Genomic DNA, 15,673 nt, shown 5'->3' with positions numbered 1-15,673 from the left:
CTTTTCCCCTCTGGGCCATTCCCAGCTCCTTCCCCGCCTTCCCATCGGGATGACCCTGGTGGGATTCTCCAACCCCTAAAGTCTTTGGAATTCCATCATTTTGACCCAAATTTCCCTTGGGATGGCCCAGGTGGAACTTTCCGATTCTTCTGGCTCCAAAATTCCATCATTTTGACCCCATTTCCCATCGGGATGACCCTGGTGGAAATTTCCAACCCCTCTGGCTCCAAAATTCCATCATTTTGACTCAGTTTCCCATCAGGATGGCCATGGTTGGGCTTTCTAACCCCTCTGGCTCCAGAATTCCATCATTTTGACCCAATTTCCCATTGGGATGACACTGGTGGGATTCTCCAACCTCTAAAGTCCCCAGAATTCCATATTTTTGATCCATTTTTCCATTGGGGTGACCTTGCTGGGTCCTTCCAACCCCACTGTCTCTGGAATTCCATCATTTTGACCCAAATTTCCCTTGGGATGGCTCAGGTGGAACTTTCCGATTCTTCTGGCTCCAAAATTCCATCATTTTGACCCCATTTCCCATCGGGATAGCCCTGATGGAACCTTTCAACCCCTCTGGCTCCAGAATTCCATCATTTTTATCCATTTTTCCATCGGGATGACCCTGGTGGAACCTTTCAACCCCTCTGGCTCCAGAATTCCATCATTTTGACCCAATTTCCCATCGGGATGACCCTGGTGGGATTCTCCAACCCCTCTGGCTCCGGAATTCCATCATTTTGACTCAGTTTCCCATCAGGATGTCCCTGATGGAAATTTCCAACCCCTCTGGCTCCAGAATTCCATAATTTTGACCCAACTTTCCCACTGGAATGGACTTGGTGGGATTCTCCAACCCCTCTGGCTCTGGAATTCCATCATTTTGACTCAGTTTCCCATCAGGATGGCCCTGATAGAAATTCCCAACCTCTCTGGCTCCAGAATTCCATGATTTTGACCTCATTTCCCATCAGGATGTCCCTGATGGAAATTTCCAACCCCTAAAGTCTTCAGAATTCCATCATTTTGACCCAATTTCCCATCTGGATGACCCTGGTGGGATTCTCCAACCCCTCTGGCTCCAAAATTCCATGATTTTGACCCAATTTTCCCTTGGGATGACCCTGGTGGGATTCTCCAACCCCTCTGGCTCCGGAATTCCATCATTTTCTCCGGTTTTCCCCTCGGGAATGCCGGGATGTGGGCGTCCAGTGCCGGAGGTGCCGATAAATCCGGGAGAAATTCCCGGCTCCGAGGTTGGAACTCCCGGGAGAAGGAACACCCGGCGTTGCCGCGGCAACGGGAAAACTTCCAGGAGCCTGAAATCCTCGGACTTTGAACCTCGGGAAAATATTCCGAGCGTTCGGCTCCTTCCCGATCCCGGGGATTTTCCTTTTCCCGATGGTCTCGGAGAATCCTCGGGATTCACCGGAATGTGGCCTCGGAATGGCGGCTCTGGGAATATCCGGGATCCACAGGGCTTGGAATTCCCTCTCCTCCTATTCCCATCCGTGTTTTTCCTGATGTTTTGGCGCCGGGAATGGGCCGGATGTGGCCGATCCCGGATTTCCCGCTGGAGCCAAATTTTAGGGATGGGAAGGAGCTCAGGAAACAAAAAATCCCTGGAAAATTTTCCTGGAATTTGGGAGTGGAGGAACCCCAGGACCGAACTTCTTCCCTTTCCGGAAAATCCGGATCATGGAATTCTTCAGGCTGGAAAAATCCTTCGAGACGTTGAATCCAAGGATTCCCAGCACTTCCAAAGCCACCATCGATCCTCATCCCAAAATTCCTCTGGAATTCCCTCCGGGATGGGGATTCCACTCCTGGTCCCTCTGTGGAGCCGGAATGGGAATTCCAGGTGGATTTTCCCGGAATTCCCGAGGATTGAGAGGGAATTCAGGGCAGGGAGATTTGATTTCTTCCACACCTTGGATTTTCCCACCTTTTCTCTTGGATATTCCTGGAGCTCTGGAATGAGCACTTGGAATAGGAGATTCATGGAATTGTCCATCCCGGAAGCAGCCGGATTGTCGGGAATTCTCCCGGTTGGCTCCATCGGAGCTTCCCGAGATGCCGATTCCGAGCCCTTCCCGGTGCTGATCCATGCTTGGATTCCCGGGAGAGGATGGAGAGCATTCCCAATCCATTTCCACAGGAATTCCCAACCTTTTCCTCCACCCTCTTCCACCTTTTCCTGCAGCCGCATTTCCGACACCTCATCCCAACATTCCCAATTTTTTGGGCCTTCAATTCCCACCTATCCCCAAACATTCCCGTTTTTTTCCCAATCTCCCAACTTTCCCAACCCATTCCCATTCCCATTCCCAACCTTTTCCTCCACCCTCTTCCATCCTCAACACCCAACCCCATATTCCCGTTTTTTTCATCGCTTTGAATTCCACCTAATCCCGTTTTCCCAATTTTTTGGGCCTTCAATTCCCACCTAACCCCACATTCCCGATTTTCCACCCCTTCAACTCCCACCTAACCTTGACATTCCCATTTTTTTTCCCTTCCCAGTGCCTTTCCAAGAAAATCCCAACCTTTTCCACCCATTCCCAACCTTTTCCTCCACCCTTTTCCACCTTTTTCCACAACCATAACCAAAAATTCCCATATTCCCATTTATTCTGTGCTTCGACTCCCACCTAACCCCATATTCCCAACTTTCCACCCCTTCAACTCCCACCTAACCCCAACATTCCCATTTTTTTCCCTCCCAGTGCCTTTCCAAGAAAATCCCAACCTTCTCAACCCATTCCCAACCTTTTCCTCCACCCTCCTCCACCTTTTCCCACAACCCTCAACACCCAATCCCATATTCCCGATTTTCCACCCCTTTGACTCTCAGCTAACCCCACATTCCCGACTTTCCACCCCTTCAATTCCCACCTAACCCAAACATTCCCATTTTTTTTCCCCTCCCAGTGCCTTTCCCGGAAACTCACAACCTTCTCCACCCATTCCCAACCTTTTCCTCCACCCTCTTCCACCTTTTCCCAGAGCTGCATTTCCAACACCTAATCCAAGATTCCCAATTTTCCTGTGCTCTAATTCCCACCTAACCCCACATTCCCGATTTTCCGCCCCTTCAATTCCCACCTAACCCCGCCATTCCCGGTCTTTTTCCCCTTTCCCAGTGCCTTTCCCGGAAACTCCCAACCTTCTCCACCCATTCCCATTCCCAACCTTCTCCTCCACCCTCTTCCACCTTTTCCCACAACCCTCAACACCTAACCCTGACATTCCCAGATTTTCCACCCCTTCAATTCCCACCTAACCCCACATTCCCGGTTTTTTTTTCCCTTTCCCAGTGCCTTTCCGAGAAACTCCCAGCTACACCAAGCGCCGCCGGCTGCTCCTGCCGGGCGGCCTGGCCTCCCCGCGCCTCCTTCAGCGCTCGGCCAGCGACAACAACCTGAAGGCCGAGCCTCGTCCGGCGCATTCCCCGGTGCCCTCGCTCCGCAGCCTCCCGCCCCAGCTCCTGCTCCAGATGCGGGAAGCGGCGGCGGGAATTCCGGCCGGAGACGGGATGGGATCCGGGAGCGCCTCCCGGGGGGCTCAGAGCCGCTCGCCGTCGCTGCAGAGGGTCCGGGAGGAGAGAGAGGGAGAGACGGCGACGAGGAGAGGAGGGAGAGGGAAAGTCAGGTAGGGAGAGGGGATGGGAATGGGAATGGGAAATGGGAATGGGAATGGGAATGGGAATGGGAATGGGAATGGGAATGGGAATGGGGATGGGAATGGGGGTGGGGATGGGAGTGGGAGTGGGGAATGGGAAATGGGAATGGGGATGGGAATGGGAATGGGGATGGGATGGGGATGGGGGTGGGGATGGGAATGGGGATGGGATCGGGAATGGGAATGGGGATGGGAACGGGAATGGGGATGGGATCAGGAATGGGAATGGAGACAGGAATGGGAATGGGAATGGGAATGCTGATCCCGATCCTGATCCCGATCCCACACCTGATCCCAACCCTGATCGTGATCCCACACCTGATCCTGATCCTGATCCCGATCCCACACCTGATCCTGATCCTGATCCCGATCCCACACCTGATCCTGATCCTGATCCCGATCCCACACCTGATCCCGATCCTGATCGTGATCCTGATCCCACACCCCATCCCACTCTTGGGATCTCACTCTCATCCCGATCTTGCTGCCACAGCCGATCCTGATCCTGATCCCATTCCCACACCCATTCCCACACCCGTTCTCATCCCCGTTCCCATCCCCATTCCCATTCCCATCCCCATTCCCATTCCCACTCCCATTCCTGTCTCCATTCCCATTCCTGATCCCATTCCCATCCCCATTCCCGTTCCCATCCCCATTCCCATTCCCGTTCCCATCCCCATCCCCATTCCCATTCCCATTCCCATTCCCATTCCCATTCCCATTCCCATTCCCCATTCCCATTCCCTGTTCCCATTCCCATTCCCATTCCCATCCCATTCCCATCCCATTCCCATCCCCATTCCCATCCCCATTCCCATTCCTGATCCCATTCCCATTCCCATTCCCATCCCCATCCCCATTCCCATTCCCATTCCCATTCCCATTCCCATTCCCATTCCCGCTCTCTCCCTGGGGCAGCGCCGGCAGCGGCCGCCAGGGGGCAGCTCCGGGCGGGCCCCGCCGCGCTGGGACCGGGACCGGGATCGGGATCGGGATCGGGATCGGGATCGGGATTGGGTTTGGGACCGGGATTGGGATTGGGATTGGGATTGGGATCAGGATTGGGACCGGGACAGGGATTGGGACCGGGACCGGGACTGGGACTGGGATGAGGGTGCGTACCGGGAATGGGGATGAGGATGAGGATGGTGAGGGGGATCAACCCCGGGACCGGCACCGGGACTGGGATCGGGATGAGGATGAGGACGGGGATGAGGATGAGGGACCGGGATTGGGATGAGGATGAGGACAGGGATCGACCCGCACCGGGATGAGGATGGGGATGGGGATGAGGATGAGGACGGGGATCAGCTCTAGGACCGGCACCGGGATCGGGATGAGGATGGGGATCAGGATGAGGATGAGGACGGGATGAGGATGAGGATTGGAATGAGGATGAGGATGGGGATGAGGAGGATGAGGATGAGAACGAGGACCGGCATCACCCCCATCCCCACCCCACCCCCGGCACCACCAGCGGGGTCGCGCCCGCGCCGCCAGCGGGGGCGGCGGCGCCAGCGGGGGCGGCCGGTCCGGCACCGTCCCCGTCCCCGCCCGCCGGGGGAGGAGCCGCGGGCTCGGGCCCCACCTGCCCCGGGCCATGGTGCGCCGGAGGGAGCGGAGCGGAGCGCGGCCCGGGCGGCGCCGCTGCTGCGCCATGGAGGAACCGGCGGTGGCGAGCGGCGCCCGCCCCGCAGCCGGTGCCGCTCCGACCTCCGCGGCACCGCCGGGGCCGCGCTGAGCCCCGCGGGGGCTTCTCCCCCCTCCCTTCCCCGACATCTCCATCCCCGGTCATGGCGCAAGCCGCGGGGCGCGGCGGGGCGAGCCGAGAGGCGCCGCCCGTCAGCACCGTCACCTACGTGTTCGTTTACAGCCCCGGTGGCCCCGCCGGGCCCCCCCCCGGCGGCCCCGGTGCGGAGCCCGCGCCCCGCGCCGCTCCCGCTCCGCTGCGCGGGCCCAAGCGGAAGCTTTACAGCGCCGTGCCCGGCCGCAAGTTCATCGTGGTGAAGAGCTACGCGCCGCAGGGCGAGGGAGAGATCCAGCTCAACCGGGGAGAGGCCGTCAAGGGTGAGCGGGGACGGCGGGACAGCGGGAGGGGCGGCGGGACAACGGGAAGGGCGGCGGGACAGCGGGAGGGGCGGCGGGAGGGGCGGAGGGATAGCGGGATGGGTACCAGGATAGCGGGATGGGCACCGGGATGGGTACCAGGATAGCGGGATGGGCAGCGGGATCCCGGGAGGGGCACCGGGATGGGCACCGGGACCCCAGGATGAACACCGGGACCCCGGGATGAACACCGGGACCCCGGGACGGGCACCGGGATGGGCACCGGGACCCCAGGATGGGCACCGGGACCCCGGGATGGTCCCCGGGATGGACCCCGGGACCCCGGGATGGGCACCGGGATGGGCACCGGGACCCCGGGATGGGCACCGGGACCCCGGGATGGACCCCGGGATGGTCCCCGGGACCCCGGGCCGGGCACGGGGCCAGCGGCGGGAGCGGCCGGGGAGGGCGGGAGCAGGGGCGGGCGATCCCCGCGGCCCCGCTGGATGCGGCACTGGCGGAGCTGCGGCTGGGATGGGGGGAGCGCTCAGGTGTGGGGGGATCAGGGCCACCTGTGGGGTCTCCGAGCCACCTGTGGGGCTGCGGGGCCTCGAGCTCGGCTGTGGGGCTGCAGCTCTGTGGGGTCTCCAGCCTGGTTATGGGGCTGCAGAACTCTGGGGTCTCCAGCCCATCTGTGGGGCTGCAGCTCTGTGGGGTTCCCAGCCTGGTTATGGGGTCTCCAGCCTGGTTATGGGACTGCAGAACTGTGGGGTCTCCAGCCCAGTTATGGGGCTGCAGCTTTGTGGGGTTTCCAGCCTGGTTTTGGGGCTGCAGGGCTGTGGGGTGTCTGAGCCACCTGTGGGGCTGCAGCTTTGTGGGGTTCACATCATGGTTATGGGGTCTCCAGCCTGGTTATGGGGCTGCAGGGCTGTGGGGTGTCTGAGCCACCTGTGGGGCTGCAGCTTTGTGGGGTTCCTGTCTGGGTTATGGGGTCTCCAGTCTGGTTATGGGGCTGCTGGGCTGTGGGGTGTCTGAGCCACCTGTGGGGCTGTGGGGTCTCAAGCTCGGTTGTGGGGCTGCAGCTCTGTGGGGTTCCCATGCTGGTTATGGGGTCTCCGGTCTGGTTATGGGGCTGCAGAACTGTGGGGTGTCTGAGCCACCTGTGGGGCTGTGGGGCCTTGAGCTCGGTTGTGGGGCTGCAGCTCTGTGGGGCTCCCAGCCTGGTTATGGGGTCTCCGGTCTGGTTTTGGGGCTGCGGGGCTGTGGGGTCTCTGAACCACCTGTGGGGCTGCAGCTCTGTGGGGTCTCCATCCCGGTTATGGGGTTGCAGCTTTTGGGGTTTCCAGCCCACCTGTGGGGCTGCAGCTCTGTGGGGTTCACGTCGTGGTTATGGGGTCTCCAGCCTGGTTATGGGGCTGCAGAACTCTGGGGTCTCCATCCCATCTGTGGGGCTGCAGCTTTGTGGGGTTCCCAGCCTGGTTATGGGGTCTCCAGTCTGGTTTTGGGGCTGCAGAACTCTGGGGTCTCTGAACCACCTGTGGGGCTGAAGCTTTTGGGGTGTCCAGCTCAGCTGTGGGGCTGTGGGGTTCCCATCATGGTTTTGGGGTCTCCATCCTGGTTTTGGGGCTGCAGAACTGTGGGGTGTCCGGTCTGCTTGTGGGGCTGCAGCTTTTGGGGGTGTCCAGCTCAGCTGTGGGGCTGCAGCTTTGTGGGGTTTCCAGCCTGGTTATGGGGTCCCTGGTCTGCTTGTGGGGCTGTGGGGTTCCCATCCTGGTTATGGGGTCTCCAGCCTGGTTATGGGGCTGCAGAACTGTGGGGTGTCTGAGCCACCTGTGGGGCTGCAGCTTTGTGGGGTTCCTGTCTGGGTTATGGGGTCTCCATCCTGGTTATGGGGCTGTGGGGCTGTGGGGTGTCCTCGCTGCTTGTGGGGCTGCAGAACTGTGGGGTCTCCAGCTCATCTGTGGGGCTGCAGAACTCTGGGGTCTTCAACCACCTGTGGGGCTGAAGCTTTTGGGGTCTCCGGTCTGGTTATGGGGCTGCGGGGCTGTGGGGTCTCTGAGCCACCTGTGGGACTGTGGGGTTCCCATCCTGGTTTTGGGGTCTCCAGTCTGGTTTTGGGGTCTCCAGTCTGGTTATGGGGTCTCCAGTCTGGTTTTGGGGTCTCCATCCTGGTTATGGGGTCTCCAGTCTGGTTATGGGGCTGAAGCTTTTGGGGTGTCTGGTGTGGCTGTGGGGCTGCAGAACTTTGGGGTCTTCAACCACCTGTGGGGCTGTGGGGTCCTCATCCGGGTTTTGGGGTCCCCCCATCCTGGTTTTGGGGCTTCAGCGTTATTGGGTTTCCAGTCCTGTTGTGGGGTTTGGGGTCCCCTCCTGATTTTGGGGTCTCTCTCCCGGTTTTGGGGTCTCCCTCCTGATTTTGGGGTTCCCCCTCCTGATTTTGGGGTCTCCCTGCTGATTTTTGGGGTTCCCGCTCCTGATTTTGGGGTTTCTCTCCTGATTTTGGGGTTTCTCTCCTGATTTTGGGTTCCCTATCCCAGGTTTTGGGGTCCCCCCTCCTGGTTTTGGGGTCTCCCTGTTGATTTTTGGGGTTCCCCCTCCCGGTTTTGGGGTTTCTCTCCTGATTTTGGGTTCCCTATCCCAGGTTTTGGGGTTCCCCCTCCTGGTTTTGGGGTCTCCCTGCTGATTTTTGGGGTTCCCCCTCCCGGTTTTGGGATTTCTCTCCTGATTTTGGGGTCTCCCTGCTGATTTTGGGGTTTCCCCTTTCCTGTTTTAGGTTTCCCTTCGCACTTTTGGGTTCCCCTCCTGGTTTTTGGGGTTCCCTATCCCGGTTTTTGGGGTTCCCTTCCCATTTTTGGGGTTCCCCATCCCGGTTTTTGGGGTCTCTCTCCCGGTTTTCGGGTTCCCTATCCCGGTTTTTGGGGTTCCCCTCCCGTTTTTGGGGCTGCGGCTCCGGCTCCTTTTGTTCCCATTCCCGTTGTTCCCATTCCCGTCCTTCCCTGGCCTCACGTTCCCGCTGCCCATCCCAGCTCCTCTCCCCCATCCCAAAGAATTCCCAAATCCCAAGGAATTCCCAAATCGCAAAGAATTCCCAAATCCCAAATAATTCCCCCATCCCAAAGAATTCCCACATCCCAAACTCCCCCATCCCAAATAATTCCCACATCCTGAATTCCCACATCCCAAAGAATTCCCAAATCTCCAATAATTCCCAAATCCCCAATAATTCCCACATCCCAAATAATTCCAACATCCCAAAGAATTCCCACATCCCAAATTCCCGCATCCATAATTCCCCCATCCCAAATAATTCCCAAATCCCCAATAATTCCCAAATCCCAAAGAATTCCCAGGTCCCAAATTCCCACATCCATAATTCCTCCATCCCCAATAATTCCCACATCCCAAAGAATTCCCACATCCCAAAGAATTCCCACATCCCAAAGAATTCCCAAATCCCAAAGAATTCCCAAATCCTGAATTCCCACATCCTGAACTCCCACATCCCAAATAATTCCCAAATCCCAAAGAATTCCCCCATCCCCAATTCCCAAATCCCAAATAATTCCCACATCCCAAAGAATTCCTAAATCCCAAATTCCCACATCCCAAATTCCCAAATCCCAAGGAATTCCCCCATCCTGAATTCCCACCCCTCTCAGCCCAGGAGTTCCTTCCTCCTTTCCCAATCTCCTCTTCCGGATCCGCGTTTTCCCGGATGAACGGGAATTCTCCCAGGGCCGGAATTCCGACAGAAATCCGGAGAATTCCGTAATTTTTTCCACCCCCCCCCCGAAAAATTCCGGGATCTTTTCCTCCTCTCCCTCCTCCAGGATTTTTTTATGGATTCCTCTGGAATCCTTTGGGATCCTCTGGAATCCTCTGGGATCCTCCGGAATCCTTTGGGATCCTCTGGGATCCTCCAGAATTCCCACAGATTTATTTTCCATAAAAAAAAAAGGGACAATTCCCACGGAATTTCCGAGGGATTTCCCGTGGGGAATTCCGGGATGAGCATTCCCGGGACGCGGAATTCCCACTTTTTTTTTTTCCCCCGATGTTTTTCCCTCGCGCTCCCGGAATCTTTGGGATTCGCTTCCTCATCCCAGAATTTTCCAGGGGAAAAATCGGAGCTGTGGGAAGAGGGAGGAGGAGGAGGAGGAGGAGCAGGAATCGCTTCCCGCTGGATCATTCCCGGATTTTGGGAGGATGGGAAGAGCCCGAATCCGATCCTTTCCCGCCTGGAATTTCTCCAGGAGAAGCTCGGAGAGGCCGATCCGTGGTTTTGGGGTTTTTTTTTGGGATGAGATTCCGTGGATTTGGGAAATGGGGAATTCCAGGTGGGAATAGCGGGAAAATCCCGGATCCTCGAGTTCGGGGGGAGGGTTTGGGAATGTTGGGAATTCCAGGAATTCCGGAACCATCTGGGGGATGTTGGAGATTCCTGGGAATGGGAATTTCGGGATTGGAGGGGGAAAAACGGGAGCCGGAAATGCGGGAAAAGGTTTGGGAATTCCAGGAATTGCTGGGTGAGGATGGGAAGCTCCAGGAATTCCAGGAATTCCGGCTGAGGGGATCCTGGAATGATGGGGGAGGGGAGGGGGGGTGGATCTCATCCCTATCCATGAGAACATTCCCATGGAATTCCAGAGGTGGGGACAATTCCCGCCATTCCAGGCTGCTCCAAGCTTTTCCTCGGACATTCCCGGGATCCAGGGGCAGCCCCAGCTGCTCTGGGAATTCCATTCCAGCCGGGAATTCCCAATTCCCAACATCCCACCCCCATCTCCCCTTTCCCAGGGAATTCCCTCCACTCCCAGCTCTCCCAGCCTGGCATTGGATCCAAAGGAATTTTGGGATCCAGGGGTTCCCCTGGGAATCTCAGCACTGCAGGAAGGGTCTCCCTTCCCTTTTCCAGCCCCAACTTCCAGAAAAATCCCTCGGGATGGATTCAGAGCCTCCCAAATCCCAGAATGGTTTGGGATGGGATCCAGGGACCTTCAATCCCATCCCATTCCAATCCCACCATCCCAGGCTGCTCCAAGCTTTCCTTGGACATTCCTGGGATCCAGGGGCAGCCCCAGCTGCTCTGGGAATTCCATTCCAGCCGGGAATTCCCAATTCCCAAATTCCCCTTTTCCCATCTGGAGCCATTCCCTGTGTCCTGTCCCTCCAGGCCTTTCCCAAATCCCGGCTCTCCTGGAGCCCCTGGAATCTTCTGGAAGCTCCCCCTGGATCTTTCCCTTCTCCAGAGGAACATTCCCAGATTTTCCCTCCCATCTCCATCCCTGAATTTTCCCGGATCCTCCTCCGGATTCGCTCCGGGATCTCCTTCCCCATCCCAAATTCCCATTTTCCAGCCGCTTTTCCCTGGATCCGCTCCGAAATTCCCGGGGAATTTTTTTCCCTCCTTCCCAGGCTCCGGAATTTCTCCTCCAGCTCCCGATTTTCCCTCCGGGAAGGTCGTTGGGAAAGGATTGGGAAGAGGCCAAAATTCCACTGGGAAAATTTCCCGACCCCTCGGGAATTCCATCTGTCCCAAAATTCCCATTTTTTTAATTAATTAATTCCCGGCTTAAAATTCCCTCGTTTTTGGGTCAGGCCGGGATTTTTCCATTGGGATTTTTGGGATTTCAGCCCAAATTTGCCGGAATTTTCCACTTCGAACTTCCCGAAATCCCGAATTTCCCGCCTGGAATTCCAAGGGAAAAAAAATTCAGCTGGATATAAAGAGGTGGGAAAATGAAAAAAACCTCGGGATTTAGGGATGGATTGGTGGGAATTTTGGGAATTTTGTCGGAATCGTGGAATTTGTTGGAATTTCCGCATCCGCAGGGAAGTTCCTGGGTCGGGACAATTCCCGGAATTTTTTTTAATCCCTGATTTTCATGGAATTTTTTCCCTTATTTGGCGCAAACCGAGAATTCCTCGCTCGGGATCCGTTGGAGCCGTCCCAGAGTTCCTGAAATTCCCAAAAAAATAAAATTTGGAAAACTCCTGGATGGAAAAAAAAACCATCGGAAAATCCCAGAAATATCCAGGATTATTCCAGGAAATTCCCAAAAAATTGGTGTCAATTCCTGGAATCTGGGAAAACCTTGGGAATTCTCATCGGATATCCCTGGAAAAATCCTTGGTGCCGAGCGAGGGAGATTCCATCAAACCTCAGATTTTTGGGACAAAATTCCCGCATTTCCCGGTTTTTTCCCTCCTTTTTTTGGGACAGAATTCCCACATTTCCCATTTTTTTTCCCTTTTTTTTTTTTGGGACAGAATTCCCACATTTTCCATTTTTTTCCCACCCTTTTTTTGGGACAAAATTCCCACATTTTCTTCCTTTATTCCACATTTTTTTGGGGGGACAAAATTCCTGCATTTTCCAATTTTTTCCCACCATTTTTTTGGGAAAAAATTCCCGCATTTCCCATTTTTTCCCCTCCATTTTTTTGGGACAAAATTCCTGCATTTCCCGGTTTTTTCCCACCCTTTTTTTTGGGAAAAAATTCCCACATTTCCCATTTTTTTTCCCATCTTTTTTTGGGGACAGAATTCCCACATTTCCCATTTTTTTCCTCTGTTTTTTTTGGGACAGAATTCCTGAATTTCCTGCCTTTTTCCCCTCCATTTTTTGGGACAGAATTCCCACGTTTTCTGCTTTTTCCCACCATTTTTTTGGGACAAAATTCCCGCATTTCCCAATTTTTTCCTGCCATTTTTTTGGAAAAAAATTCCCATATTTCCCAATTTTTCCCCACAGTTTTTGGGATAAAAATTCCCGCATTTCCCATTTTTTCCCGCCATTTTTTTGGGACAGAATTCCCACATTTTTTGGCTTTGGATGGATTTTTTCCTTTGGAAAAAAAAAAGGGAGATCGGAGCCTCTGGAATGGGAATTTTCCCACTCGGATCCATTGGAAAACTTTTCCCAAATCCCTTCCTGGAATTCATTCCCGGAGCCGGAATTCTGGGAATTCCAGATTAAAAAAAAAAAGGGGATTTTCCCTGGAATTTTCAGGAACAAAATTCCATAAAAATCCCATTTTTCCAGGAAGCTTTTCCGATCCCTGGGATCATTTCCTGGAGCTTTTTTTGGGAATCAGAGCCTGGAATTTTTGGGATCTGGGGCCGGAGCAGGAAAAGCTTCCGGTGGGAAAATCCCTTTGGATGCAGAAATCTCCAATTTAGCGGGAAAATCCCCGGAATTTTCCAGAAGAATTCCCAAAATTCCCTCCTTTCGTTTGGATTTTTTAAGGGATCATTTGAAGGATGGGTTTGGATCTTCCTGGAATTCCTGGGTTTTCATCCCGGATTTTAATCCTGGAATTTTCCTCTGGAAAAAAAATCTCCCTTTTTCCCACGGGAATTCCGTCGGTGATCCCAAAATTCCGGGATATTCCCAAAAAAAAAAAAACCAAAAACCCCAAAACACCTCGGGAATGGGAAATTTTTTTGGGAATGGTTTCAGGATTTTCCTGGGAATTCCGAGCTGGATTTGCTCCTTCCTCGGCTCCGGGAAAAATTCCTGGGAATTTTTATTCCCACCCGGAATCCCGAGGAGCTCCGAGCGATCCCGAATTCCCAGCCGGAATTTGGGAAATCCGGAGGAATATTCCAGCTGGGAATATTCCGGAATCTGAGCCGGCCTCGATTCCCATCCCAAAATCCGAGAATTCCTCCTTAATTCCGCTCCTTTTCCCGGTTTTCCGGCGGGAAAATTCCAGAGGGAATCGGGAATCCCCGAGGGATCCCGGGAAAAGTCGGGAATTCCGAGGTTTCCTTCGGATCTTGGCTGGAATTTCGGCCGGGTTGGGTCGGAAGGGGAGCTTGGATTTGGGATTTGATGGAATTCCGGAGTTTTGTTGGGATTGGGAGAGGTTTTCCATGCTCGGACCTGGAATTCCAAAGAAATTTGGGATATTTGTTGGGATTTGGGGATTTTCCAAGATCCTGACCCAGAATTCCAAAGAAATTTTGGGTCTTGGCTTTTTAGGGATTTTCTGTGGTCCTGACCCAGAATTCCAAAGAAATTTGGGATCTTTGTTGGGTTTTTAGGGATTTTCTGTGGTTCTGACCTGGAATTCCAAATAAAATCTGGGATCTTGGGTTCATTTTTAGGGATTTTCTGTGGTCCTGACCTGGAATTCCAAAGAAATTTGGGATCTTTGTTGGGTTCTCCAGAGCTCTCCATGGTCCTGACCTGGAATTCCAAATAAAATCTGGGATCTTGGGTTCATTTTTAGGGATTTTCCATGGTGCTGACCCAGAATTCCAAAGAAATTTTGGATCTTGGCTTTTTAGGGATTTTCTGTGGTCCTGACCTGGAATTCCAAAGAAATTTGGGATCCTGTGTTGGGTTTTTAGGGATTTTTCCTGGTCCTGACCCAGAATTCCAAAGAAATTTTGGGATCTTGGCTTTTTAGGGATTTTCTGTGGTTCTGAACCAGAATTCCAATGAAAATTTGGGATAATTTTGGGATTTGGAGAGGTTTTCCATGCTCTGACCTGGAATTCCGACCGAATTTTGGGATCTTGGGATCATTTTTAGGGATTTTCCGTGATTCTGACCCGGAATTCCGATGAAAATTTGGGATCTCACATTGGGATTTCGGGATTTTCCAAGCTCTGCCCTGGCCGACATTCCAGGGGAGAATTCCCGGGATTTTCATTCCCTGCTCTTCCGTTTCCGCTCATTTTCCATAGGGTTTTCTTTCCTCTTTTCCATGTTTTTCTTCTCTTTTCCATGATTTTTCTTCTCTTTTCCATGATTTTTGTTCTCTTTTCCATGATTTTTCTTCTCTTTTCCATTCCCATCCACGCTCCAGACCAGCAGCTCCGGGAACTCGGTAACTATGGAATTTTTCCTTGGAATTTTTATTTCCCTTCCCAGCTTTTTTCCCCTTTTTCCCGCTTTTTTTCCCCTCCCTGTAGTGAATTTTCCAGGATTTTTTTTCTGGAGCTTTTCCCGGTTTTTCCCTCTTTTCCTGCTGTTTATTCCCGATGGGATCGGGGCCGGCGGGATCTTCCTCTCCCATCCCGCTTTTCCTGCCATTCCCAAAGTTTCCCTGCCCTGAAATTCCCAGGAAATCCGGGAGGCGCCTCCTGGGAAAATTCCGGAATGGGAATTGGGAGGGAGGGGGAATCGCGGATCGGGAATTCCGTGGGAATTCCGCGGGATCCGGGATGTTGGGACGCAATTCCCAGCGCTCTCGGAGCGGATTTGGAATTCCCGATGCCGGGAAAATCCGATCCTGGGAATCTGATCCCGGATCCGGGGGTGGGAGGATTGGGAAGCGCCGGAGGGGGCGGAGCTGATCCCAAAAAACTCCAGGGTTTTGTGGGATGTGAATCCAGGTTTTCCGTGGATTTTACAGGAATGTGGATCCAGGGTTTTCCATGATTTTTACGGGATGCAAATCCAGGTTTTCCAGGGTTTTGTGGGGATTCAGATCCAGGTTTTCCATGGATTTTTTGAGGGATGCAAATCCAGGTTTTCTGTTGATTTTAAGGAATTTGGATCCAGGCTTTCCATGGATTTTCAGGAATGTGGATCCAGGTTTTCTGTGGTTTTCAGGAATGTGGATCCAAGTTTTCCATGGATTTTAAGGAATGTAGATCCAGGTTTTCCGTGGTTTTGGGAGGGATTTGGATCCAGGTTTTCCATGGATTTTCAGGGATGTGAATCCAGGTTTTCCGTGGTTTTTATGGGATGCAAATCCAGGTTTTCCAGGGTTTTGGGAGGGATTCGGATCCGGGTTTTCCATGGATTTTAAGAATGTGGGTCCAGGGTTTTCCATGATTTTTACGGGATGCAAATCCAGGTTTTCCAGGGTTTTGTGGGGATTCAGATCCAGGTTTTCCATGGATTTTTTTGAGGGATGCAAATCCAGGTTTTCCATTGATTTTAAGGAATTTGGATCCAGGCTTTCCATGGATTTCCAGGAATGCA

The 15,673-nt window shown here is 53.7% G+C and overlaps 1 protein-coding gene across 1 annotated transcript in view; it reads left to right on the top strand.

Moving 5' to 3' along the window:
• LOC131591351 (SH3 and multiple ankyrin repeat domains protein 3-like) overlaps positions 1-15,673 on the top strand; it is a 161,916-nt gene that overhangs the window by 63,624 nt on the left and 82,619 nt on the right. The window contains 2 exon segments of the mRNA XM_058861926.1: positions 3,318-3,651; positions 5,558-5,751. Of these exon segments, the coding sequence (XP_058717909.1) occupies positions 3,318-3,651; positions 5,558-5,751 (528 nt within the window).

The sequence above is a fragment of the Poecile atricapillus genome, chromosome W (assembly GCF_030490865.1).
Source record: "Poecile atricapillus isolate bPoeAtr1 chromosome W, bPoeAtr1.hap1, whole genome shotgun sequence".
NCBI lineage: Eukaryota > Metazoa > Chordata > Aves > Passeriformes > Paridae > Poecile > Poecile atricapillus.
This window is presented reverse-complemented; position numbering and strand designations above follow the sequence as displayed.